Source organism: Nelumbo lutea, chromosome 6 (genome assembly GCF_056320005.1).
Source record: "Nelumbo lutea isolate HS-2025 chromosome 6, American lotus-T2T, whole genome shotgun sequence".
Lineage (NCBI taxonomy): Eukaryota > Viridiplantae > Streptophyta > Magnoliopsida > Proteales > Nelumbonaceae > Nelumbo > Nelumbo lutea.
The window spans coordinates 58765568-58793107 of record NC_142689.1 but is presented as its reverse complement, the minus strand read 5'-3'; the positions used below and the strand labels follow the sequence as shown (position 1 = coordinate 58793107).

At 40.0% G+C, this 27540-nt stretch overlaps 1 protein-coding gene across 2 annotated transcripts; it reads left to right on the top strand.

Moving 5' to 3' along the window:
• Window positions 1-25630, top strand: SULA (NAD(P)-binding Rossmann-fold superfamily protein). Of its 2 annotated transcripts, none has more exons than XM_088950494.1 (13): window positions 1-1793; window positions 1905-1976; window positions 3407-3482; window positions 5682-5741; window positions 6301-6419; window positions 7881-7925; window positions 8040-8118; window positions 9068-9129; window positions 9335-9437; window positions 24075-24135; window positions 24398-24468; window positions 25070-25209; window positions 25309-25630. In XM_088950494.1, exons 1-13 carry the CDS (start codon window positions 1719-1721, stop codon window positions 25411-25413), a joined length of 1068 nt encoding a protein of 355 aa, XP_088806620.1. In that variant the 5' UTR covers window positions 1-1718; the 3' UTR covers window positions 25414-25630. The 2 variants fall into 2 exon arrangements, with proteins under 2 accessions (XP_088806620.1, XP_088806621.1); XM_088950495.1 differs by having other exon boundaries at window positions 97-1793; window positions 25112-25209.
• The last annotated feature ends 1910 nt before the right edge of the window (window positions 25631-27540 follow it).

The following is a 27540-nucleotide window of genomic DNA, read 5'->3' as shown; positions in this document are numbered from 1 at the left end:
CCACGTAACCTATACAATTTTTTTTAAAACCCAATATTACCCTTATACCCTAAGTCCCTACTCTCTCTATCTTCTAAGTCCTCCCCCCCCGCCTCTGTCTCTCTCCGGTCTCTCTCGCCATTCTCAAACCTCCCCCTCTGCGTCTCATCTCTCTCCTCTCTTCCTCTATTTCTCTTTCTCTCATTGTATGCTTGCATACTCATCAACTCAGATTAATACTAATTCAAAATACCTCTTTTCATTTCCAGTTGGTCTTTGGTTATTTGTTGTATTTAGATCCGCTGTTGGAACAATGAGTTGCAGCGGTGGTGGCGATGATGAAACAGTAAAATGAGAGAGGACTCGGAGGAGAGAAGGAGAAGAAAAAAAAAGAAGAGAAAGTGTGAGAGAATAACAGAGATCAAAGTGCCATCGCTGTTTCTGGTTCAAGCAGAGGTCGATGATGAAAGGTACTGTAACAGGAGAGAGAAATGGGGGAGAATGGCCGGAGGGGTGCCGCTGGTTCACCACCGCCCATCTGTTTTCGTTCGAAGAGTGGTCATCGCCGTCCCGGTCAAAGAAAGAGAGAGAGAGAGAGGAGGGGAGTGGAGAGGCCACCCCTGGCTACACATCCCGGTCAGCGTGGGAGCAAGAAGCCGCCATCAACACTGAGCTCAGAGTGGACGGCTACCTCAGCCCATTCCTAGTCACCGGATAACAGGGCACAAAGAGGGAAGCCACGATTGTCAGGCCAAGATCTTTGGTTGAACCTCTTTTTAACAATAGAAGATCTTCCGTCTTCAGCAGAAACTGATCCATTAACCGAAGGGGTGCCGCTGGTTTGCCGCCCCTCTGTTTTCATTCGAACAGGGGTCATCGCCGCTGCCGGAGCGAGAAGGGGGGTGTCGCTGGTTCGCCGCCCCTCTGTTTTCGTTCGAAGAGGGGTCATCGCCGTTGCCGTAGCGAGAACGGGGGTGTCGGTGGTTCGCCGTTGTGTGCAGTTGCGTCTTCACTGTTTCGAAGAGGGGTGCCGCTGGTTCGCCGCCCCTCTGTTTTCATTTGAAGAGGGGTCATCGCCGCCGCCGGAGCGAGAAGGGGGGTGCCGCTGGTTCGCTGCCGTGTGCAGCTGCATCTTCACTCTTCACTGTTCGAAGAGGGGTGCTGCTGGTTCGCCGCCTCTTTATCTCTTTCTTACCTGTCTTTTTTCCCATCCCTTCCCTCATTTATTTTTTGCATTTTGGATCATTGTTCACCATCATCTTCAAACTCCCAAACTCGAGCTAGACGTCACAGCGGCGACAAAGCGTAGATTCTCCAATAGGCAGAATCCGATGTTATGAAAGGGGTTTTTAGGTGAAAAAATGATTGGGATCTAAGTGCTGAAATCACCGATTTCAGTGTTTCTTTTGCTTTTTCTCTGTTTTATTTTGAAAATTTGAAAAGAAGTAAAGGGTAAAATAGTATTTTTTGCCTTTCCGTTAACGGTCGTTAACGGTAAGTTAAACGGGTAGTTTAAGAAATTTACCCAAAAAAACAAAAAGGTAAATGGCATAGTAACGAAAAAAACTGAAAGCCAAGCATACCACTCTCCTGCTGAGAAGGGACGAACGATGGATATGGAATTTGGGTTGCTGTGGCTCCAAATCGAACACGAAGTGAGGCTTATAAAACTTTACCCGCTAACCCGCCCATCTATGACTACCGTCCTTTCTCCTCTCTGAGCTTCAATTACTTCGTCAATGGAGCTCTACGGAGCTACTCTTTCTTGGACAAGCTCCATATCTCTGCCGATTCACATTGCACAACCTCCATCTGTAAGTGCCGAGAGCTTTACTCAAGTATTTATAATTATTGTTACCGTTGTTCCTTTTGATAATGGTTTTGTTGTGGTATTGTGGTCTCTAAATTTATTACTGGGTCCGTAGATATGGGGGATTAAGAGATTTAGGCTCTTTTGTCTCAACAACATCAAGAATGTCTCTGATGAGACTCAGAAGGTATGTATTACTTCTATGTATTGCTTTTCTTTCTTGGATATTTGGATATTTGGATATTTGGTTTCAGTCATCTGTGTTAGAGATGATTTTTTTTTGGCGGTCACTGCATTTCCTTATTTTTTTTTCAGTGGTTGTATTTGAGTTCTTTCTTCTAATTTTCCAGATATCCCAGCTGCCTCTTCTATGTTGTGATTTGATTTTCTGCTTTTAACCTACTAAGAATGTTACTGAACAGTGAACACTTGTATTTGTTTTAATATGTTGTTCTGCATTAATATTTCGGTTTTCCCCTTCAATGATATTCTTCGTTATTAATTCAGTTGTTCCAAACAGTTGCCTTCTCTTTACATTTTTTTTTCTTTTCTTTTATAGATAGTAACGCGGATCAGGGTTTTCCTGGTATGGGCTTTGAGTGATATTAGTGTCGGTGGGAGTGACTGTTGAAGGAACAAAATGACTTTCTGCTATGTGCATTGCAGCTTGATATTTCTATGACTATAAGAATCAATATCTTCCATTGATCTAATCATTTCTAATTTTTTTTAGTTCTTTCCTGGCCCTGCTTTATATTTTTCCCTCATGAATATAACTTGGATTTTAATGAGAACTGGTTATGCTAAATCTTCCCAGAAATTAATTTTCCTGACACAATTGTATCATAGAATATGCCTACTTCTTAGGTTCTACCCATTCATTTTAACTTCTACTATGCTAAAGAAGGTGCCCCATGAATGAGAAATTCAGTTTTAACTGCATGGCAAAATGTCTTTGGGCTATCCAACCAATTTTCTTTACCACCTTGTCATCCCATCAGTGTTCAAATTCTTATTATGGGAATTTCTTTTGGGAAAGTGCTTTATAGCTGTGAGAAATGCAAATACTTTTCCAAAACAACTTCTACATCCATCACAGGCAGCTACTGATCAATTTGGTCAGTAGCTTTGCTCATATCCCCTATAAAGGGACGTAGTCCAAAGATTGAAATGAAAGGAACTGGTGACTTCTACGGTTCTACTTGCAATCTATTTATTAGATTTCTTCTACATATCAATTTTTTCTTTCAAACAGATGGTTAATTTATAGTATCTCATTATTGTCTTGTAGCCTTTGCCCATCCTAGAACTTGATATGGCCTACCTATTGGATAGAGCCTGTTGATGCATATTAGGCCTGTTCATGGGCTGTGCTTCAGGCTCGGTCATGAACATTTTACATTGCTTTGGGCTTGGGGTTCTTTGGCTAAGTCCATTCAAATTTTGACAAAAGCTAAGCCTGGGCTCAGCCCATGAACAGGTCTAATGCATATAAGAGCCAAGGCACCCATGTAGTGTCAATGAAATGGATTTTGTGGCTGTCAGGACTCAAGAAGTCTATTTGATAAATTTTGTATTTCCACGAGTATTTCATTAACTCATTTGAGTCCATTGTAGGATAATCGGATGGTTGTATCAATAACAGGAGCTACAGGTTTTATAGGTAAAAGATTGGTCCAAAGGCTGTATGCAGGTAATGGTTTCTCGACTTTGTAGCAATGCTATAATAATTGCATTATATTATGGTTTATAATAATAAGGTTGACCATATAAAACATGAATAGAATACGATTTCAAGGCAAGACATAGGCTGATAAATGTTGAAAGAACTTTGTATATGATTTTCACTAAACTCTGTATCATGTTCCTGAATCTTATTTGTCTGTAATGTAATACAACTATCATCGCAATCTTAAACCGCATTAAAGAGATGTTAAGAACTTTTAATGTTTTGTACTCTCAAATATGTTTGCTTCTTGTTCTTGAAAATTCCATGCATTATCTTGCATATCAGAGTATCAGTTTTCAGGTCCTTCCTTGTTATTAGATGGGGGTCTGTTCATTTGATATCCTTGAGTAATTTGCAGGTTCCTTACCATGCTTGGTCTCATCTGTCTGGTAGTTGAAGTTTATTTTTCTGAACAATTCTGGAAATTTGGGTGCATTGTAATATGGGCACTGTCATCGTATACAAGGAATACTTTGTGAGGCCTAGGTTTTTGGTAATTTCCTATGGAAGTTGATGGCAGTGCCTATACTAGCATGCCCTCATATAGCTAAGATTGCTCCTCTTTTTATTGTTTTACAGTTAAATCCTATAGATATAATTGCCTCCTGTCATGTAGTTTGTCCTTGATTACACCATATATCTATATTCCATGTACTATATATAGAAATCCTCAATTATATGCAAACTTTCATGACATGTTATAGTGTTATAAGTAGCCAGGACCAACCTTTTGTGGGTCCTACCGGTAGACATTATCAGTGAAGAACCATTGTGATTGAATAATATACAAATTCTGTTAGCAAGATGTTAACAAGAATTAGTATGTCTTTATCAAAAATCTGCTGCAGTCTAAATTTCTGGATTCCTTCTGCACTGACAACCAAGAACATATCTTCCCTTTGATTCTTTCCAGTACCGCACTCCTCTTTGGAACTATGGTTCTGAAATATCCAATCATTTCTCTTCTCCAAACACACCAGACCACAGACGATGGAAGTAGGCCCCAGACAATTCTGCCTTTTTACTTAAGCACGCCAGCTATGCATAAGTGACATGGTGGACATTGGGAAGCACACCACCCATTGGAACATTGCAAGAACTGTGCTCCGCACTGTGGCTGTAAATGGGAAATGCAAGAGTAGGTGATTTACTGTCTCCACATCTGTGGAATAAAAGAGAGCATGCCCCCTGCTTTGCAGCCCATCACAAGTCGAACACTTCTTGGATACTACCGTCCAAACAAAAAAGTTAATTTTAGAGAGAGCAGACTGCTGGATTTTTCTATCAGGAAGTTCACTCGTACTGCATTGGTTCAGTTTCCTGTGAAATGATTTCACTGAGAACAGCTGGTATAGAAATGATTTAGTTCTATACTTACAAATAGTCTTTCTTGTTTTTTTTTTTTTTTTTTTTTTTTTTTTCCGGATTTCCCTAGTTGTGTAGAAAAAGACTTTCATTTTGTGTAAACAACTGGTATTTATGTTTTTAGCCTAAACAGAGACTTTCATTTGAAGTTTGGTTTGGTCGTCCAAATGAATGCACTATATGTCACAATCACAAAATAGAGTTGAAATCCTATCTAGCAGATTCTTAAAAAGGCATGGTACAAGCATTTGATAGATGTAGAGAACACTGATGTGGGCCCCACAGCTGTGGTCCCCACTGTGTTCGTAGGACAGTATGTGTAATTATTTGTTTCAGGCATGGTAGTGTCAGTTGGTCAGTTTGTTATTTCAGTTTTTTATTTGCCATGTAAGTACTAAGGGCAGATCTGTCCTTTTCCCTATGTACTGAACATAACCTATAAATACTAAGGGCAGATCTGTCCCTTTTTTCAACATTTGTTTCTCCAATTCCTCTCCTCTCTTTTCTCCCTTTCTCTTCTTTTCTTCTACTTTTTCTAATCTGAAATTTATTAGGGTTCAAGGCTGATTGTAGTCTTGATCGCCTACTATAGACATGCTTTATCATAATACTTTTCATAGATGGTACATCCCATCTGTATTACACAACGGAACATTTTTATCCTTATTCCATTATTGTTAATTCCTACACATCTTTTATAATCCCATTTATTCTGGACTCCCTGCACTGAGCATGTTTAGTTTCCTTTCTTATCTAAAATCAGTAATGTAAATATTGGTTTCTTCTATTGTAATGCAGATAATCACCGTATTTGTGTTCTGACGCGGTCTAAGTCAAAAGCACATTTAGTTTTTCCTGGTAAGAGGTAATGGTTTTTTGGTAACTCTGTGGCATGCAGTGAATCGTTGTAATAATTGTGGGGATTTCTTGCCAATGAACTCAAGAATTGTGGCATGGCTACAAAATCTGGAGACTGTTATTTGGGAATATGGGGATTAACTCGAGAAGGTTAAATGGCTTACCAGTAACATAACAGTGAATGTATTTTGGGAGAGGAGATCGGATAATGGACTGGCTGACCTTCTAGCTAAACAAGGGGTTTATAGGGATCAATTATTTTGGGCTTAAATGTAATATGTACTTTTTAGGATGAGGGGAATCTCGCACCTCTCCCTGGGTTGCTTGTATTGATGTATATTCTGAGTTCTGATTTTCTAATGAAATTACTTATCAAAAAGAAAAAAAAAATCTTGCCAATGAACTGTAAAAGACATTTGTGTTTTTTATTCTTTTTTAAAGAGTTGTTATGCGGATCTGTTTCTAGGACAGGCCAAGCTGCTATATATTTAGCATTTATCTACAATTTGGCATTATTATGTTCAGTTGACATCCTATTTGTGCTTCCTGATATGTGTAGCCAAGGAATTCCCGGGAATTTTAATTGCAGAGGAACCTGAGTGGAAAGATTGCATTCAAGGATCAAATGCTGTTGTGAATTTGGCTGGAATGCCCATAAGTACAAGATGGTCATTTGAGGTTGGTAGCAGATATTGCAAAATGTTCTTGTTCTACACCTTTCCTTTTGAATGAAGCATAACAACTAATGAATAATATGATGACACCAAATAATGCTTCAGATAATGCAAAATGTTGTAGGCAGTATCCAAAATTCTTGAATGCTTTCTGAATAATATGATCTTTTTGTCTATCAATAGCTGTTATTTTGTAGCTCCTGACTACCTTGAGTCCATGACTAATATGATCTATGATGACTTCTTTTGAACTACTTGAAGGTGCTACTTTCACTGAAAGAATCTTTGTTGGTAATTCACTGCAAGAATCAACATCCAGATATTTCTAGATTGAACTAAAAAAGTCTGAAGATTCTAGAAATCATTTAAGATGGAGAGATCGGTCCCAAGAAGTGGTTTTATAGTACACTTTTTTAGTTCGTGAATAGACTGAGAAATGAAGAATACGAAATAAAACTACACTCACTGACATGTAAAGAATTTTTTCGTTCAACAAATGGAGTACAAATGCCATTTGAAGGATCCCGTGTTCAGTAAAGTCCATGAATTCTGATATTTGCTACATATGCATGAATCCCAGTGTTATTTGGCAGCATGCCCTTGTACTAAAATTCTTAAACATTCATATTCTAGTTACGCTTCAAATTCTTTTTGAGGACCTATTCCATCTTAAAGCATATGCGAAGATTTTTTTTTTCATCTAGAGGAAATGGCTATTTTCCAATTTCCACGAGATCTCATGTTGATGATGGTTCTTCTCTTCGAAGCTTAGAGAAAGTTCCCAAGAATTTAGTCTGAAATATTGACACGTTTTTTGGGATGGTGCCCGGTGAAGACAGCAATTTTCCTGCATATCCCACAACAACTATCTTTCTTTTTCATTTCTTTTATGTGCATAAAATATAAAATCTCTTATTTGCAATTTTTACTAGCATTATAGTGTAAATAGAAAATATTTATATTATGTTATTGATTTTATTTTTCCAAACTAATGTTGAAGCTAAGACCTAAGCTTTTCCTGAAGATCTAAAATATATGTCCATACATAAGCCCCCTCCCTCTCCCTCCCCCCGGCCCTTTATTTTTGTGGTGGGGGGTGATCAAACAAAGGGAAACCACTAAAATCCCCATGTTGTATGCAGGCACTCAGGCTATAGAACTATGGGGGCTGTGCTTATGCAGTTTCCAAATTTATTTATATTTTCTAGCATCCTATTTACCAAATAGAATTTCTCCAACAAACTCTAATGGAGATAAAGCATGGTGTGTGCTCATAAATGCATTTTGGTCTACCCAATTAAATTCCTTCAGTATCATTTAACCCTTTATGCACCATATTTTCTTGGTATTAAGAGTACATAGACATGCTTATATGTTACTTTTTTTTCTTTCCATTGGTGACTTACATGAAATTGATGTCATAAAAGTATTTTTATTATTATATAAATGTCTGATTGTTATGCAGATCAAGCAAGAGATCAAGGACAGCAGAATAAGTGTCACCTCAAAGGTCACCATTGATTCTTTACTTAACCCTCTATTCTTCAAGGGTGATCTATTAGAAAAGCTTACAAATGAAGATTTGTAGTTGGTTTTTCACTAACCATCATAACTCTTTTTGAAGGTTGTAGATATAATAAATAACACCCAAGATGATGTTAGGCCTTCAGTTTTGGTCAGTGCAACAGCTGTTGGTTATTATGGTTTGTCCTTTAACGCAATAGTCTACTGTTCCTCTCTTATTCTATTTGACCTTTGAATGGTTGTTACTTACTATCATTCCACTTCCTATTTAGCACATTCGCATATCTGTCATGCATCTATCTCTTGCTTGAATGTTATTGTCTTTTCTCAAAGTGGCACAAATGTGAAAAGTATCACATATGGGAAGAATCATAAAAAAAGAGGGGAATATGGAAATTAAAGAGGCTAAATAAAAGCATGGCATTAGGAACAATAAAATGATAGAAGGTCATCATGTCATAGAAACAGAAATGCCACTACATGCTAATTATCATCTTCTGGCCATAGAACCTGGAGAAAACTTTTCTTGATGAAGGTGTTGGTAAGTGATTCCATCTATCAATTGCAATTTAGGAAACTCATGTTTAAGCTAAACATTATGACACTGATCCAAAACTCTCTGGGTTATAAAAGTAAAGGATCAAATGTTAGATTATTGAAATGTAAATACATATTTTTGCATGTTTTATTTACTTACCAATGTATCCAGGAGAGGTTAAAACTCAGTAATTGCTACTCTGAAACATTAACCTAATAATCTAGGAGGTGGCAATTAGATTTGTTTGTCAAGTTTGAAGAGGTTTCAAACCTAGACCTTGGAGTGAATTCTGCCTTTGGAATTATAAATTCTGACAACTGACACTTACATTTCCAAAAAAGAAAAAGCAACCAAGGTTCTTTTTGATGACACTATACCCAAACACAAAATTAAAAAGAAAAAGATCTGTCTCAACAAAATGCGGAGGCTATGTACATAATGATGTATTTGGAGCATAGGGATTAACATTAATTCCATATATTACAATGCTTATTGTGGATGTGAAATTATTTCTTTACATCGGTGCATTTTTCTATAAGGTGATATTTGTTGGTATTCTTAATTTTTTTTGGTTGTTGGCACACTTCCAGGCACTAGTGAAACCAATGTATTTGATGAACAAAGTCCATCAGGAAATGATTACTTGGCTGAGGTAGAAATCACTATTTCATCTCTCTCTCTCTCTCAGAGAAGTATTTAGAAAAACTTAGCATTGTTTCTTTGGATTTGTTTAATCTGTAGCATTTATAGATTTGTTCCATGATATCACGTATAACCTGTTGAAAATTGTCTTGGTAAGGATGCCAAATAGGCCTTAATTGTTTTCCCATCTTGCACCAATACATATTTTTTTTCAGGTTTGTAGAGAATGGGAAGCAAGGGCACTAAAAGTAAACAAGGATGTAAGATTGGCACTCATTCGCATAGGTGTTGTTCTTGGAAAAGATGGTGGTGCATTGGGTAAGTTGTTCTCTTCCATTCTTTATTTTGCTTCTTAAGCATTGGAAGCTCAACTTATTTAATGGTCTTTTTAATCGAATTCTCTTGTTTCCACTTGAAATTGTTATTTCGAGAAATTTAATGTGAACATTAGGTAGTCCCCTTGCCAATAGGTGTCTAAGATAATGTGCCATCAATGTGTTAAGGGCCCGCGAATAGGATCTCGTCACGAGTCGGTCCACGGGGAAAACCTCCTGTTTTCCCTTGTTCCTCCCTTTTCTTGAGGAACCTATATTGGCGCCTTAATGGTGATTTGTTCAAGAGATCACCAACTCTCCTCTACTCTGTCTTGACTGAGAATTTCGATGCCTCTATTGAATATCAATAGCTCCTTTAAATAGGAGATTACAAGAAAATAAGAATCCCACTTTTAGGAGGACTCATTACTAATCTATACTATTGAATTTAGATAAGAACACTGAACAGATAAGACTCCCTACAGATAAGATAAAACTGTATCTAGCTAGATAAGATGAGTACACTGAATTAGATAAGATGAGAACACTGAGTTAATCGCCCATTACTGCTGCTGTTAGCGGCTGTAAAAGCACCCACAACATTACTCCCCTCCTAGACTAAGAGCTTGTCCTCAAGCTCGAATTCAGGATAGGTGTCTTGAAACATAGTCAAAGGAATCCAGGATAGGTGGAATGTTTTTGCCCTCTTGGATCGGGTTCCAATGAAGAGTGTTCATCCTCATCTTCCTCTTGTTCCACCAGGAGGCAGAAAAGTCTCTTGCACTTATGCCCTGTTGAGTAAAGTTCATCACAATTAAAACACTGTCCCCTAGCCCTGCGTTTTGCCATCTCAGCCCTAGACAAGTGCTTAACAAGGGGTGCCACCACGCTGCTTCCCAAACTGGATGCCGATTTGGAATCGTGGCTCGGCTGTGGTTTTTGTTCCCGGCTAGCTGCAGAAGATGGGGCCATGCCGAGTGGTTTTGGGGGTGCCCATGCTGTTTGAGGCCTCCCCATACTAATACTTTCGTGGTTGAGTTGCAGCTTGCGTTCAAAAGCGTGAGCCAAATTCATAGCAGTAACCAGATTGGGGGGATTTTGCATTTCAACATCCACCCTCAAAGTTTATGCTAACCCCACGGTGAACATGTCGACCTGCTGCTCTGGTCGTATCGATGATGCTCTTGCAAGGAGGGTCTGAAACTGATGCTGATATTCAGCCACCGTTCCCATCTGTTTGAGGTTGATTAGTTCGCCTAATGGGTTGCTTGTTAATGGGGGCCCAAATCTGAGAAGGTAGTAGGATTTTAATTGGGTCCAACTGAGCCCGGGTTCCTCTTGCTCTAATCTATAAAACCAGAGCTGCACCTCCTCCATCATGTGGATTGCGGCTAAGCTTACCTTGTCTCTGTCCTCTGTCCGTTGGTTGCGGAAGAACTGCTCACATCTGTACAGCCATCCCAACGGATCTCCTGCGCCGTTATAGGAAGGGAACTCCAGCTTGTTGTATTTTGGAACGATTGCAGCTCCCTGGGCGACGACCTACCGCTCGCCAGACGATTCTGCCGTGTCTGGATGGTAGCCGTTTGTGGTTGCAGCCCCTTCTGGATTCCTCTCCTTGCTAGAAAAATAGAGCTCCATCATGCACCTTAATTCTTGGACGTCTTCCTTGATCTCACGCACCTCCGTGCTGTTTTCCACGAGCTTGTGCTCTAGTTCATGAACCCTAGTCGACAACTACTCAAGGTCACCCATGACGCCTTGCTCTGATACCAAATTGTTAAGGGCCCGCGAATAGGATCTTGTCACGGGTCGGTCCACGGGGAAAACCTCCTGTTTTCCCTTGTTCCTCCCTTTTCTTGAGGAACCTATCTTGGCGCCTTAATGGTGATTTGTTCAAGAGATTACCAACTCTCCTCTACTCTGTCTTGACTGAGAATTTCGATGCCTCTATTGAATATCATTAGCTCCTTTAAATAGGAGATTACAAGAAGATAAGAATCCCACTTTTAGGAGGACTTCCTACTGATCTATACTACTGAATTTAGATAAGAACACTGAACATATAAGACTCCCTACTAGATAAGATAAGGCCCCCTACTAGATAAAATAGAACTGTATCTAGCTAAATAAGATGAGTACACTGAAGATGAGAACACTTAGTTAATCGCCCATTACTGCTGTTGTCCATCACTGCTGATGTTAGCAACTATAAAAGCATCCACAACACAATGCCGACTGATTAAACTCATCATCATGTAGAACATGTAGACTGCTATTACTTATTATCTTCTCATTCATGTAGAACATCTAGAGCCATGGCATGTAAATCTATGTTGCTGATGAACTTCTTTTTCATTTATTTCTGGGTAATATCTAACTTCTCCTTAGGTCTTCTTAAGATTTGTAGATTTATTTCTCTAATTGGTATAACTTTGATTAGGCTTCCATCATAGTTTTTAAGGCACCAAGGTGAGGCTAGGCAACAAGGGGTGCCTTTTCGCCTAGTTGCCTAGGTGTCCACCTAGGTGATGGATTTTTATATGTAAAAATATATCCTAGGGTAGTTCCCTGGGTTCCATAACTATATTTCCTTAATAATTATCCATAATTTTCATAAGAAAAGTGTTATGATTTGGCCTGCCTTAGAATTCTATCTATTTGAGATCGGTTAGGTAGAAAGAGGTAGAAAGGTGGAAGAAAGAGAGAAAGAGAGAAGGGAAAATTCTGGTTCGAACTGGAAGTCTCAACATTACCTTCTCCTAGTCGACCAGACAAAACTTATATTATTAAAACTGATTGAAGAGACACATGTGCCCTTATTTAAGTTAGGAGCACTGGTTCCAGCACAACATTACAGATCAACAACATTAATCTAGGTATAAAGACAGAAATACCCCTACGCTAACACTCCCCCTCAAGCTGGTGAGTATATATCATATGTAGTCCACTCTTCCCTGACTCAAGCCTTTTGTAAATAAGTCAGCCCACTGATTTCCTATATTAACATGTGTAGTGTCTAGTTCTCCATTCAGCACCTTCTTCCTCACAAAGTGGAAGTCAACTTCAATGTGCTTGGTTCTTTCATGAAACACCAGATTAGAGGAAATATGAACTGTAGCCTGATTATCACAATAGAGCTTCATTGGAGTGTTGATGTTGTACCCTACTTCCTGTAGAAGGTTCCTTAGCCACACTAATTCACAAGCGGTGTGCGCCATAGCCCTATATTCTGCTTTTGCACTGCTTCTTGCCACAACCGTCTGCTTCTTACTTTTCCATGTCACCAGGTTACCTCCTAGGAAAGTGCAATAGCTTGTAGTAGACCGCTTATCAGACATAGAACTGACCCAGTCAGTATCAGAATACTCTTCTACTTCAAGTTTTCTGCCACTCTTGTATATCAGACCGCGACCAGGAGCCCCTTTTAGATACTTCACAATTCTCAGAACTACATTCCAACGAGGAATCAAAGGTTTTTGCATGAACTGGCTTACCACACTAACCGCAAAAGAGATGTCTGGTCTAGTAATGGTTAGGTAGTTTAGTTTGCCCACAAGTCGTCGGTATCTTCCAGGGTCTTCAAACACTTGACCCATATCACTGCTTAGCTTGGTATTTGTGTCCATGGGTATTTCAGCTGGTTTGGCACCCAACAAGCCTGTTTCTTCCAGCAAATCAAGCACATATTTTCTCTGGCACAGGTTAATACCATACTTGGATCTTGCTACCACTATCCCCAAGAAGTATTTCAACTTACCGAGATCCTTTGTCTGAAAATGATCTTGTAGATAAGTCTTCAGCCTGTCAATACCCATGTTATCATTTCCAGTAATAACAATATCATCTACATACACCACCAACAGTATTTTTCCTCCCGAAGAGTCATGACTAAATACAGAATGGTCAACTTTGCACTGTTTCATACCAAACTTCTTTACCACCTCACTGAACCTACCAAACCATGCTCAAGGAGACTGTTTAAGCCCATATATAGCCTTAGTCTGCACACCTTACCATCCTCCCCCTGAGCAACAAACCCTGGAGGTTGCTCCATGTAGACTTCCTCGAGGAAGTCACCATGCAAAAAGGCATTCTTGATATCAAGCTGATATAGCGGCCACTCATACATGGCTGCAAGAGAGATCACAACACGAACTGACCCTATCTTAGCAACCGGTGAGGTATCTGTGTAGTCAATACCATAGGTTTGGGAGTACCCTTTTGCAACCAATCACACTTTCAGGCGTTCAACACTACCATTAGGTAGATAATTAACTGTATAAACCCATTTACAACCAATAGCTTGCTTCCCAGGAGGAAGAGCAGTGAGGTCCCAAGTATGATTATGATGAAGGGCAGAGAGTTCTTCCTTGGCTTGACACCACCCTGGAGAGGCAAGGGCTTCCTAGACATCCTTAGGGACAACAACTGATGATAACAAGGTGACAAACTAGCGATGGGAAGCGGAAAGGTGAGTAAGTGAAACATAATTAGAAATAGGATGAAGGGTGCAAGTGCGTTTACATTTCCGCAAAGCAATGGGGAGGTCAAGCTCAGATGCTGAGTGCAGGTTTGGTGCCGGATCCTTCGACGGAGATGTAGCCGGAGGAGTAGTAGTTGGTACGCGTGGGTGATGTGTATACATATGACGGATAGGTGGGCGTTCAACAGGTGGTGGCACCGGAGGCAAGGGTTTGGTCATGGCTGGAACCAAGGGAAGAGGGTCGACAATGGGAAGTGGAAGAGGAGGAGGTGATGAGGAAGAAGAAGCATCACCGAACCCCAAAAAGAACGGAGTAGACTCAAAGAAGGTGACATCAACACACACAAAGTACCGTCGAGAACTAGGATGGTAACACCTATACCCTTTCTGGGTCCGAGAATAGCCAAGGAAGATGCACTTAAGAGAACGGGCATCGAACTTGTCATTCCCGGGACCCAGATTATGGATGAAGCAGACACACCCAAATACCCTCGGCATAAGATGAAACTGAGACAAAGCGGGAAACAAGACCTGAAACGGAGAATGACCATCAAGAATGAACGTGGGCATCCGATTAATCAGAAAGCACGAGGTAAGCGTTGCATCACTCCAAAAGGGTTTGGGAACATGCATGTGATGCATGAGGGATCTTGCTGTTTCCAGGAGATGGCGATTCTTTCTCTCAGCCACCCCATTTTGTTGTGGGGTGTAGGTACATGAGGTCTGATGTATAATGCTGTGTTGGTCCAGGTATTCCTGAAATGATGAGGATAAATATCCGCGGCCATTATCAGAACGGAAAACTTTGATGTGGGTACCAAATTGGTTACAAATCTCAGCATAAAAATTCTGAAAAATGGTAAACAATTCACTTCTTTCTTTCATTAGATAGAGCCACGTCATCCTTGAAAAATCATCTACAAAAATGACAAAATATTTGTATCCATTATATGGCATCACTTTATAAGGACCTCAAACATCTGAATGAATTAAAGAAAAAGGACTCGACACACGGTTATCAACCCTAGAACTAAAGGGAACACGATGGTGTTTCACAAACTGACACGACTCACAATCCAAAACAGAAAGCTGACTGAAGGACGGAACCAAAGACTTCAAGACTTTTAGTGACGGATGACCAAATCGGCAGTACCACTGGAAAGGAGAAAGGGATGACTGGAGAGCTGTTGAAGTTCTACCACCACCACCGTCAAGATAATACAATCCACCAGCTTCATGCCCTTCACCAATCTTATCCCCGTCTTGAGATCCTGAAAAACACACATAGAAGGATAAAAGGTAATGGAGCAGTTAAGTGATTTGGTCAACTTACTGAAAGACATAAGATTAAAAGGCAATTTAGGAACATACAAAACTGAGGAGAGGGATACAGGATCTAGGTCAACATTACCAACACCACAAATTGAGGATGTGGAACCATTAGCAAGGGTGATAGATTGTGATGTTGAGAAATGAGATAAGGAAGAAAACACACCTGGAGTTCCAGTCATGTGATCGGAGGCTCTAGAGTCAATGATCCATGGATTGGGTGTGGATGCCAGACAAGCCATACTTGAGTGAGCAAAAGTCGCCGTGTTCTGTTGTGATTGGATAAACCTCTCATATTCATCACGGGGAACACTCATCATCTCCTTCACGTGACCATCTGTGGGTGTAGGAGGTATCTGATCAGATGAATGATTCTCCTGTCTAAAGTTGGAGCTTGAGTCACCGATCGCGGCATGATTGGCCTAGGTTGAGGGTGGAGCTGGAGCTTGAGTCACCGGTCGCAGCATGATTGGCCCAGGTTGAGGGTGGACCATGTAGATCATAACAATAGTTAGTGGTAAGTCCATCCATACCACAATGAGTGCACTTCCTCTGCCCCCAGTACGACCACCACCACGATTATAAGTAGGCCCACCATTGCCACTTTGGCCATACACAACCACTACCACCACCATGGCCAGACTGAGCTCTCCTAGCTCCACCTCGAGTACCACGGCCTCTCGATACAGCAAAGGCAAATCTATCTGAGATATTAGAGTTCTCAGTAGATCCGATAGAAATCCTCCGGAATCGAGCAAATACCTCTTCTAAGGAGGGAAGAGCTTATCCTCCTAATATCTAAGCCCGTACTGGTTCATATTCAGACTTCAGTCCCACCAAAAATCTAGTCACATCAAGCTGTTCTCTCTGTTGCTGCTGAATCTTGACATCAGAAGTGAGAGGGTGATAGACATTCAACTCATTATGTACGTTTCTCATGTTGGCATAGTACTTCTCAAGACTCCGATTGCCCTGTTGTAGGTTAAAGTACTCTTCATACAACTGATACACTCTGGTTGTATTGTCCTGACCCGAATACAATTTTTTCGCATGGTCCCACACATCTTTGGCAGTGTCAAGAAACATGAAGTTTACACTAATCATGAATTCCATACTATTCCACAACCATGTGATGATCTGAGAGCATCCTCTTGCTCTCAGTCTTCATACTCGTGAGAGCCAGTGGAGGGTTTCTCCTCTCTTATGTATTTTACCTTCTTCTTTGCCTTCAGAAAGACTTCGACGGATTTAGCCCAAGGCACATAATTCTCTCCATTTAGTTTAATGGAGGTCAACTGAACATTCAGGTAGTCTGTAGGCACCATCACACTAGGATTACAATCACTGTTATCTCCCATTATGTTATCACCGATTCTGCACACTTGCTGAATTCTATTACCACTGAATTCTGCACACTGCACACAACCAGATCACACCTGTCACACTGGTTTCAGAACTTGTTATTGCTGAAAAGTGTGCTCTTTACACCACAAACCCTACTCCTACGACTACCTGAAATCTCACCACTATATGATTATAACTCTTCCTTCGAAATACACAAAAGTCAGCATAAACCCTAGCACATTACTATCTGAAACCCTAGCATATGGTCTGAAACACACTTCCTATTTGATCCATAACAGATATCATGCACTGAGATCTCTTACCTTATCACTGAAGTAACAACCACACGAACAGGAAATCAGTCCACACACGACAGCCACTACACCTATGATTATAACTCTTCCTTTGAAATACACAAAAGCTAGCATAAACCCTAGCACATTACTATCTGAAACCCCAGCATATGGCCTGAAACACACTTCCTATTTGATCCATAACAGATATCATGCACTGAGATCTCTTACCTTATCACTGAAGTAACAACCACACGAGCAGGAAATCAGTCCACACACGATAGCCACTGCACCACACAGATCGGCCCTCTATTCTTCATCGATTAGGGGAGGGCGATCTTAGAAACCACAGCAACCGACCACACACGACCTGACTAGAGGCATAGAAACTTCCAAGGGAAGAGGACGATCACTCCTTTTCAGCCCTTTCCCTTATCTCCAGTCGAATGCAGAAAAAAAAAGGAGAAACCCTAGATAGGGTGCGCAGAGAATAGAAATCTAGGCAGATTCAATTAGCTCTGATACCAAGTTATGATTCAGCTTGCCTTAGAATTCTATCTGTCTGAGATTGGTTAGGTAGAAAGAGGTAGAAAGGTGGAAGAAAGAGAGAAAGAGAGAAGGGGAAATTCTGGTTCGAACTGGAAGTCTCAACATCACCTTCTCCCAGTCGGCCAAACAAAACTTATATTACAAAAACTGATTGAAAAGACATATGAGCCCTTATTTAAGTTAGGAGCACTGTTCCAACACAACATTACAGATCAACAACATTAATCTAGGTATAAAGACAGAAATACCCCTACGCTAACAAAAAGTATAAATTTCATGTTGAAGTATAGAAAATTGATGTATTCATGAGAAAAAAAGAAAAGAAGAAAGAAAAGAAAAGAAAATTAGTATATAAACACACAAAATGAATATTTTAGTTTAATAATGTCTATTTTATAATTATAATCTAAAAATATTAAGAATATAAAAGTATTTCGTAACACAATGTATGTTGACAGTTGTTTATGTATTCAGGTTTAGTACCATAAGGGTACTGTTGGAATTTCTCCTCTGTTTATATTGTTCAACTGTACTAGTATAAATAATAAAATCATTCTTTCGCCCCCTATGTTCAAGAGGGCTTTCAGTCACACGACTCACCTCTCTTCTCTCTTCTTCTCTCCTCTCTTCACTTGCTCTTGCTCAACATGGTATCAGAGCAAGTCGTCCAGGCCTGAAGGGTGATGTCAAGCTAACTACTGTTGCATCCAATGCTGTCTCCAATCGAACTCCTAATCTGGTGAAATCAATTCGACCCAAAAGTTACAGAGTCTTTTCGTCTTTTGCTCCTCCTGTCTGCTCGACTGTAGAGAGACTATTGTTTGCAGTTTGTAGAGGGTGTTCTGTCTTCAGAAAGGCTATCATCTGAAACTAAAAGAAGTATTGCTCATCTTCTGTTTGGCTGCCTATTGTTTGAGGATTCGCAGAAGGAGTTCTGGTTTATAGTCAAGGAGTTCTGGTTTACCATAAGGGAGACTATCATCTGAAACTAAAAGAGGTACTATCATCCTTGTCTATTCGGCTGCCTACTATTTGATGAACTGTTCGGCTACCCTACTGTTGTCTGTTTGACTGCCTACTGTTTGATGAACTGTTCGGCTGCCCTACTGTTAAGTGACTGTATTCCTTAACACAGTAACTGTATTCAAACTTTTTTTTTTTGTTGGTATTGTGGACTGTTGATGGTCTGTTTAGCTGATTGATTGTCTGCTCAATATTAATCTTATTGATTGACTGTTCGGCTACCTATTGATCTCCTTGACTGGTTAGCTATCAGGCCTACTAATTAGGTCATTCAGACCTGTTCTTGTACTGCAACAGTAGTGTGTAGACTTGTTTCAGTGAAACCGTAGGTCAGAAGGACCTAACGGCAGTGTTCAGTTTGTTGTTTGTTCTCAGTGAAACTGTAGGTCAGAAGGACTTGTTCTTGTACTGCAACAGCAGTGTTCAGTTTGTTGTTTGTTCTCAGTGAAACTGTAGGTCAGAAGGACCTGTTCTTGTACTGCAACAGCAGTGCTCTTTTTTTGCTCTCAGTGAAACCGGTGGTCAGAAGGACCTATCTCTGAAATAACCTTGTACAGCTGTACCTTTTTGGTTGTTTCAATTTTTTTTTTATTCAAATATCATGGGCAGTGAAGATTCAACCACATCTGGAGTTTCCTCAATGCTGAATGGAATGGGTGGGGGTGACCTATCATTTCCTATGGCTGTTGTCCCTCTTAATGGTTTAAATTACCTGGAGTGGTCAAGAGGGATTAAATTATACATCACTGCAAGGGGGAAATAGGCTATATTAATGGGAGAATAAAAGAACCATCCTCCAGGAGTGCTGAATATGATAGATGGAATCAAGAGAACAGTATTGTTATGTCTTGGCTCTTGGTTTCCATGCAACTTCAAATCAGGAAGAATTTCATGTGGACTAAAACTGCGAATGAAATCTGGGAACAAGCAAAGTCTACATATTCAGAATTGCGACACTATGCCAAAATTTATCAACTGTAGGAAGGATCTTCTACTTGTAGACAGGGGGAGAGGTGTTTATCGGTCTATTACTCTGACTTAACATCTGTCTAGAAGGAGTTGGATCACTACCAGAGTGTGGATTGGATGTGTGATGAGGATGCTAAGAAGTACAAACAGCTTGTCTCCCAGCAAAGGGTGTTTGCATTCTTACATGGTCTGAATCCTATGTATGAATCTTTCAGGCTTCAGATTCTTAGCTCTAAGGATCTCCCATCTGTTCAGGAAGTCTATGCTCTTGTACAGTCTGAAGAAAGCAGGAGAAATTTGATGAACAACCCTGGTGGGGATGCTGTTGTGTTGGTTGCAAAAGGGGGTGTATCTACTGGTGTGGGATCTTCTTCCCGGAAAGGAGATCTCTAGAAAAAAACAGAAGATAAGGAAAAATTGTGGTGCACTCATTGCCAGAAACCCCGACACACCAAAGATACCTGTTGGGATCTTCATGGGAAACCAAAATGGTTTCAAGATCTGACTAAGAAGCAAGGTTCAGAGGTGAATAAGAAGTACAGACGGCAAAATACAAAGAAACATCACATGGCCAACATGGCTACTCGGGAGAATCAGCCCCCCATTTCTATTGTGACTCAGACACATCTCACCGGTCCTGACCCGAGGGAGGACATTATGAATTCCTTCCGTGACCATTTAGAGCTCTATGGTTGAGCAATTCGTCAGATGGATGCTCCTCCCTCAACATCATTTGCATCCACGTCAGGTAACCCTGCCACTGCTTTCCATGTTGCTTCTCACACCCCTGACTCTCCATGGATCATTGATTCTGGAGCATCAAAACATATCACTGGTACGTCCTCTTACTTTCAAACCTATCCCTCTTTTTAGAAGAGACAAGGTGAGACTAGCCGATGGATCATACTCTTCCATAGCTGGTCAAGGAACTCTCTCTCTTCCTCTTGGCCTTACCCTTTCTGATGTTCTTCATGTTCCTAATTTTCCCATTAATTTGTTCTCTGTTAGTAGTGTTACTAATTCCTTGAATTTCTCAGTACTTTTTTCCCTTCTCATTGTGTGATTCAGGATCTGGCCTCGGGGAGGACGATTGGTAGGGGTCGTATGGCTGATGGACTTTACATGTTGGAGAATAAGGCTAGTCTTCATGTTACAGAGTCTATGAGTCAGTCCTATAAGAAAAAAGTCTATTTATGGCATTGTCGTCTTAGTCATTTGTCTTTTGAGTCTTTGAAAGTTGTATTCCCAGAACTGTTCAAGTCAATGTCTGTTTCTGATTTTTCCTGTCAAACGTGTCAATTGAGTAAGCATTGTAGAACTCATTTTCTTCAAAGAAATAGTAAATATGAATTTCTGTTTCACATTTTTCATTCTGATGTGTGGGGCCCTGTTACTTTACCATCTGAGAGTGGCTACAAATATTTCATTACCCTCATTGATGATTATTCCAGATATACTTGGGTATACTCGATGCGAACCAGGGAAGAAGTACCAAAAATCATTCAAGATTTCCAGTGGATGGTCTTCACTCAATTTCAAACTGAAATCCAAAATTTTCAATCAGACAATGTAAAAGAATTTTTTCATAGTGACCTCATGGAATTTTTTGCTTCACATGGTTCCCTTCACCATAGCTCTTGTGCCCGCACACCACAACAAAATGGTGTGGCCGAACGGAAGAACTGACATCTTCTTGAAGTGGCTCGGGGTTTACTACTTTATATGAATGTTCCCAAACGGTTTTGGCTTGAAACTGCTCTTTGTTCCACTTACCTTATAAACCATATGCCCTCTCGTCGGTTAGAGTACAAAGCCCCACATCAACTTCTCTTTCCTAAGGCTCCCCTTCTTTCTATTCCTCCTCGTTGCCGGTGTTTTGTCCAAAATCTGTCTTCCACCCGTGGAAAATTGGATTTTCGTACTATCCCTTGCATATTTCTTGGTTACTCCTTCACTCAAAAGGGATACCGTTGTTTTGATCTTGTTTCTCGTAAATTCTATGTCTCCATGGATGTTTCTTTCTTTGAAGATGAGTCTTTCTATCCTGTTTCTCCTCAGGGGGAGTGTAGGCATGAGGAGAAACTGGTTCAACTTCCCTCTCTCCTTGACCCTCCACCTTTTCGTGTTTTTTCTTGTCGTTGCAAAGGCCAACCAAATTCAAGAGCTATAGAGAATTCGAAAGCTGTACCTCCAGTGCCAATAGACTCCTCGGGGGAGGATCATACTCACTAAGGTATTTTGGCTCCCAATGATGTTCTTGAATCTATTGAAAATGATTCCTCTACTGCTAATGATCTTGATCGTCCTATTGCTCACTGGAAGGGTGTTAGATTGTGCACTACTAAACATCCCATTTCCAACTTTGTCTCCTATGAGAACATTTCACCCTCATTCCGTGCTTTCCTTACCTCTATTGACAGTGTCCCTATCCCTAAGAATGTGGCAGAAGCTCTTTCAGTTCCTGAATGGACAAATGCCATGAGGGAAGAAATTAATGCCATTCACAAAAATGGCATATGGGAACTTGTTGATCTTCCTAAGGGAAAGGTTCCAGTTGGATGTAAATGGGTGTTCACAGTCATGCATAAGGCTGATGGAACAGTGGAAAGGTATAAAGCTCGCTTAGTGGCAAAAGGATTTACTCAAGTGTATGGAGTTGATTATGCAGAAAATTTTGCCCCCGTTGCCAAGATGAATTCCATTAGAGTCCTTTTCTCTCTTGCGGCTAATTTGGATTGGGTTTTACACCAACTAGACATCAAGAATGCATTCTTGAATGGTGACCTTGAAGAGGAAGTGTACATGATTCAACCTCCTGGTTTTCTAGCCCAAGGCAATGAATAGAAAAGTGTGCAAGTTGAAGAAGTCCTTATACGGGCTGAAACAATCACCAAGAGCTTGGTTCAGTAGATTCCATGTGGCAGTTCAGCAGAAAGGATATAGGCAATGTCAATCAGATCACACATTGTTTGTGAAAAAAGGAGAAGGTAAAATTGCTCCTCTAATTATTACTGGTGATTGGGAGGATGAAATTCAGAAATTGAAACTTTTTTTTGCCATTCAGTTTGAAGTGAAGGATCTAGGACCTGCCAGATACTTCCTTAGAATTGAAGTTGCCCGATCAAAGAAGGGTATCTTCATTTCTCAAAGGAAATATGTCTTAGATTTACTTCAGGACACTAGGAAGATGGGGGTGAAGTCAATTGACTCTCCCATTGACCCCAACCATAAATTAGGTGACAACTGTGGTGAATCTCTCAAGGATGTGAAACAGTTTCAGAGGCTTGTAGGGAGATTGTTATACCTTTCTATGACTCGCCCAGACATTGCATATGCTGTGGGTGTCCTCAATCAGTTCATGCATGCTCCTAGGTCTTCTCATCTTGAAGCAGCAGAGAGAATCCTTCGATATCTAAAGAAGTATCCAGGTACCGGTTTGTTATTTCAAAAGCACAGACATTTGAAAGTTGAAGTTTATACAGATGCAGATTGGGCTGGATCACAAAGTGACAGAAGGTCTACCAGTGGCTACTGCACCTTTATAGGAGGGAATCTTGTTACATGGAGGAGTAAAAAGCAAAATGTGGTGGCTAGATCCAGTGCTGAAGCTGAATATCGTGCTATGGCCCACGGGGTCGCTGAAGGCATGTGGATAAAGAATTTGTTGGGGGATGGGTTTCCCAGTGACCGAACCTATAACTCTATTTTGTGATAACAAAGCAGCTATAAGCATTGCTGCCAATCCGGTGCTACATGATAGAACAAAGCACATCAAAGTTGACAAGCATTTTATCAGAGAGAAAGTTATCACAGGCGAAGTATGTACCCCCTATGTCACTTCTGAGAACCAGCTTGCAGACATCTTTACAAAGGGTTTAAACCTTTCCAGACATCATGGTCTTTGTGACAAGTTGGGCATGATTGATATCTATGCTCCAACTTGAGGGGGAGTGTTGACAGTTGTTTATGTATTCAGGTTTAGTACCATAAGGGTACTGTTGGAATTTCTCCTCTGTTTATATTGTTCGACTGTACTAGTATAAATAATAAAATCATTCTTTCGCCCCCTATGCTCAAGAGAGCTTTCAGTCACACGACTCAACTCTCTTCTCTCTTCTCCTCTCCTCTCTTCACTTGCTCTTGCTCAACAATGTACAAAGCTTCTTTGCAATTAGGTAAGGTGAGCCTCCAACGGCGCCTTGTTGCCTAGGCATCACCTTGATAGTTACGGCTTCCATCAGTGAGCAATATACATCATTAATGATATTGATTGTCTATATGCTACCTACAGGAATTTATTATGGCTAATCTTGATTTTTCAGATGTTTAAAAATGAGAATAAAATTCGTGCTTATTATTAGATTCAACTTCAATTATATACAAATTTTATTAGTGCAATTTTATAGTTGCATTTTACTTCCATGGAAATGCTTTTATAGCAGTTTTCTTGTTGCAATTAATGCCATGCAAAAGTTATTCTGGTAATTGTTTAGTAGCACCAGTTGATGTTGACCAGATTTCCGTACATAAGCTTAGCACCAGTTAATGTTGACCAGATTTCCGTACATAAGCTTGGTGATGAACTTTGTCCTCTGGATCATTTAATTTTGTTGCTGCATAAATTCCTAATTCTTTGATTATGGTGCAGCCAAAATGATCCCTATATTCATGATGTTTGCTGGTGGACCCTTGGGAAGTGGAAAGCAATGGTAACGTACTTAATTTCTATCATCCAGTGTTTATAGGATTTAATGACACCGCTCCGCTATTTAACCATTAATTAGTTTTATAATTGAAAAATAATAATAATTAAAAACTCAGACATATTGAAAATTCTGGTTAATTTTGAGATCATTATCTTCTCTTTTGTTCTGACTGGTAAAACTTCTTCACTAACAGTTTCTTATCCTAGGCAATTTTTTTTCCTGCTCTGTTATTCTAATAGAATTAATAGCTTTCTTTTATGTGTAGGTTTTCCTGGATTCATTTGGATGACATAGTGAATTTAATCTATGAAGCTTTATCAAACCCATCTTATAAAGGTAAATGTACTATAGTTTGAATATTAATTGATCTATGAGGCATTATTAAACTCTTCATGACATATTCCAAAAATTAGCATAGTATATGATGTAATGAGTATATATATAACGTATCAAATTTGAGGGGTAGCTCTGCAGGTGCAATCTTTAGTACAGAATTTCATTAATGTCCAACTTGGAGCTGGACATGACAACCTTCTCATTCCATTGTCTTGTTTTTGTGTTTTGATATTCATTTGGTCAACACTATTCTCATTGCTGTCTTTGCCTTGGTGCATGAAATCCATTACACAAAACTCCATGCATGGATGGCCTGCCATTCCTGAAATGCCCAATTGCAGTTGGTGGGGCCTTCCTGAAGTGGATCCAAAGGGGTTGATGGGTGATGGGAGGCATGACCCCCAAAATGCTGAAAGTGTCTTGTTTATGTGGGAGGAATGATAGGATGTGGCATACTGGCATTTCCTAATCTGGTGTCCCTCCCCCCACCCCCACCCCTCCCCCTATGGATCCCTGGCTCTGCCTCTGGCTGCCTTCTGTTGGCACATTTCAGTTATGGTAATTTCCTCTTCAAATTCATACTAAATGAACATCCCCTTAGGAGTCATCAATGGAACTTCTCCAAATCCTGTTCGACTGGCAGAGTTGTGTGAACAATTGGGAAAAATCATGGGTCGGCCATCATGGCTTCCTGTACCTGACTTTGCACTCAAGGCAGTCCTTGGTGAAGGTGCTACTGTGGTAAGTGCTTCTGTTCCCTCTTTTTTATTTTTTGTTTATCTCTGCTGTAATTTCTTCAAATCACTTTTGGTTGATTAGAAGTGATTGAATTGGGTGCAGGTTCTGGAAGGTCAAAAGGTGCTTCCTGCAAGAGCTACTGAGTTGGGTTTCTCGTTTAAATACCCTTTTGTGAAAGATGCACTCAAGGCCATTCTTTCCTCTTGAGAATTCAAGTTGAAATGTTAATTTGTTAATACAGCTATTCTTTCATTCATTTATCAGAAGGGTAACATAAGAAGCAAAGAGTCACCTTCGTGTTAAGCTGTCAAATTGACTCCAAGTTCCAATCTTAGAAAGTTGACTTCCTTGGTCTATACATTTTGTATTGACAATGAAAACTTCCTTTTTAAGTGAAAAGGCTTCATTTGTTGGCTTCTGAACACCTCATTAAATTTTGACAGATACCTCATTAATTACCACTTAACTTGATAATCCTTTTCTTTAATATGTTAGTCTGGCCAAATTAATCTGAATGGCATCATGGATGTTGTTAACCCCGGAAACTGAACTGCATATGAGTGATAGAACGATGGTGAGATTCAATAATAGGTGGCAGGTTCTGACTCCTCCAAGACTTCTAAGATCTAAAAGGTTTACATCTTAAAATGAACGAAATTCTACTTTTCCATTAACTTTGTTTTTTTTTTCGCTGAAATGCTTTTCCACCCATCATTACCTGTTTCCATTAAATATGTTGCTTTACATTTCCTATTTCCACCCTATGTCAAAATGGGCATTGGCCGAAAATGTTGTTCTTTGATTGGTCATCAATTTGATATCCCAATTATTGGAACCACCCAAGCGATAATACTAAAACTTACCGCTTTTTGATGGTTAGATCGACAAACATGGAGCATCACAATTAGGGATGGGAAACAGGGCGGGTTCAGGGAGGGATGCAAATTTTAGACCCTACTACCTGCCTTCTTAAACTTCCCAAATAGGATGGCAATTTTTCTCATTTTCTTGATTCTCACGAGGACCTGTTTTGAATAGGGTAGGGATGGGGATGGTTTTTCTGCCGTGGGGATGTGGATGGAGAAATTTTTATCCCTGTTGGCGGGTACAGGGCAGGGATGGGGAGAGCACTTTCCACCGAGGACCTCGATCCACCTTATGGCATTTCTGTTTATATATGTGTATATATGTATGGATACATCTATATATTAATATTTTTAAAAATATGGTTGAATATATTTGAATTTTTTTAATAGGATAGTAAATTTTAATTTACTTTTAATGTTTAAAAAAAATAAAAAAACAAAAACAAAATGGTTGGCATTATAAAAGATTATGGGGAGTGGGGATCCCCGCGAGGATGGGGATGGGGATAACCTTATCCTTGTTGGTGGGGACGGGGATGAGGATTTTTGCGGGACGGTGATGGGGAGTGACTACCCGTCCCCATCCCGCCCCATTCCTATTCCTACTCCCAACCCATACCCGCCCCAAAACTTCTAGCGGGTTAGATTTTGAGAATCCAAACCCTTCTTGTACATGAAAATTCAAAACCCTACCCTCCCCGCATTCAAGGGTAGGGGCATAGTTCAAAGTATCGATATACCTCTGTGTATCGGCAGAGGCGTATCGGTACTTTAAACAATGCAGAAATATGATTTTATTTTAATTTTTTTCCAAAAGTTGGTTTTTGGGGAGTTTTTAACCTATATTTTTCATTAGAAAACAGTAGGGTCCCAAAACACTTGTAAACAGGCATATCGGGACCCAAAAGATACGATACAATATGCCCGATATGGGGCGTATCGTATTGATTTTTGAACCTTGGGTAGGGGTGGGTTAGGTTTAGAATGCGTATCTAATTTTCCATTATTTCTTGTTATATATAAACAATAAATAAGTAAAATAACATAAATAAACAACAAAATTTCCAATTATTTAATTAAGACATGTAAAAACACTGAACTATTAATTATCCTTCACATAAAATTCAAAGTATTATTAAATTCAATACCCAATACATAAAGTTTAGATACTTTCATACAATATGTGGGTTGGGGAGGGTTGGGTTTAGTCTAATACTGTACCCCACCCGTACTTGTATAGCTTATAGAATCCCAAAGCCCGTCCTTACCCCAAAACCCACCCTTCAAAAAAAAACCCGCCCCAGCGGAATGAGTAGGGGCAGGTACCCATTGGGTAGGGTAGAAATTGCCATCTCTACTCGGAATTGGACTGGAGACCCGCATATGGTTTCTGATGGAGTTGGGAATGAATATATGATTATCCGATGAACCTTGTACACGGGTTTGATTAGTTGGGTGTAGCTCATTT

Bases quoted from the DNA above. Each gene is read 5' to 3' on its own strand.
- SULA (XM_088950494.1), top strand. From the start codon at position 1,719: ATGGAGCTCTACGGAGCTACTCTTTCTTGGACAAGCTCCATATCTCTG. The intron at 3,483-5,681 runs GTAATGGTTTCT...ATTGTAATGCAG, and splicing joins GGTCCAAAGGCTGTATGCAG to ATAATCACCGTATTTGTGTT. The intron at 24,136-24,397 runs GTAACGTACTTA...TTTTATGTGTAG, and splicing joins TTGGGAAGTGGAAAGCAATG to GTTTTCCTGGATTCATTTGG.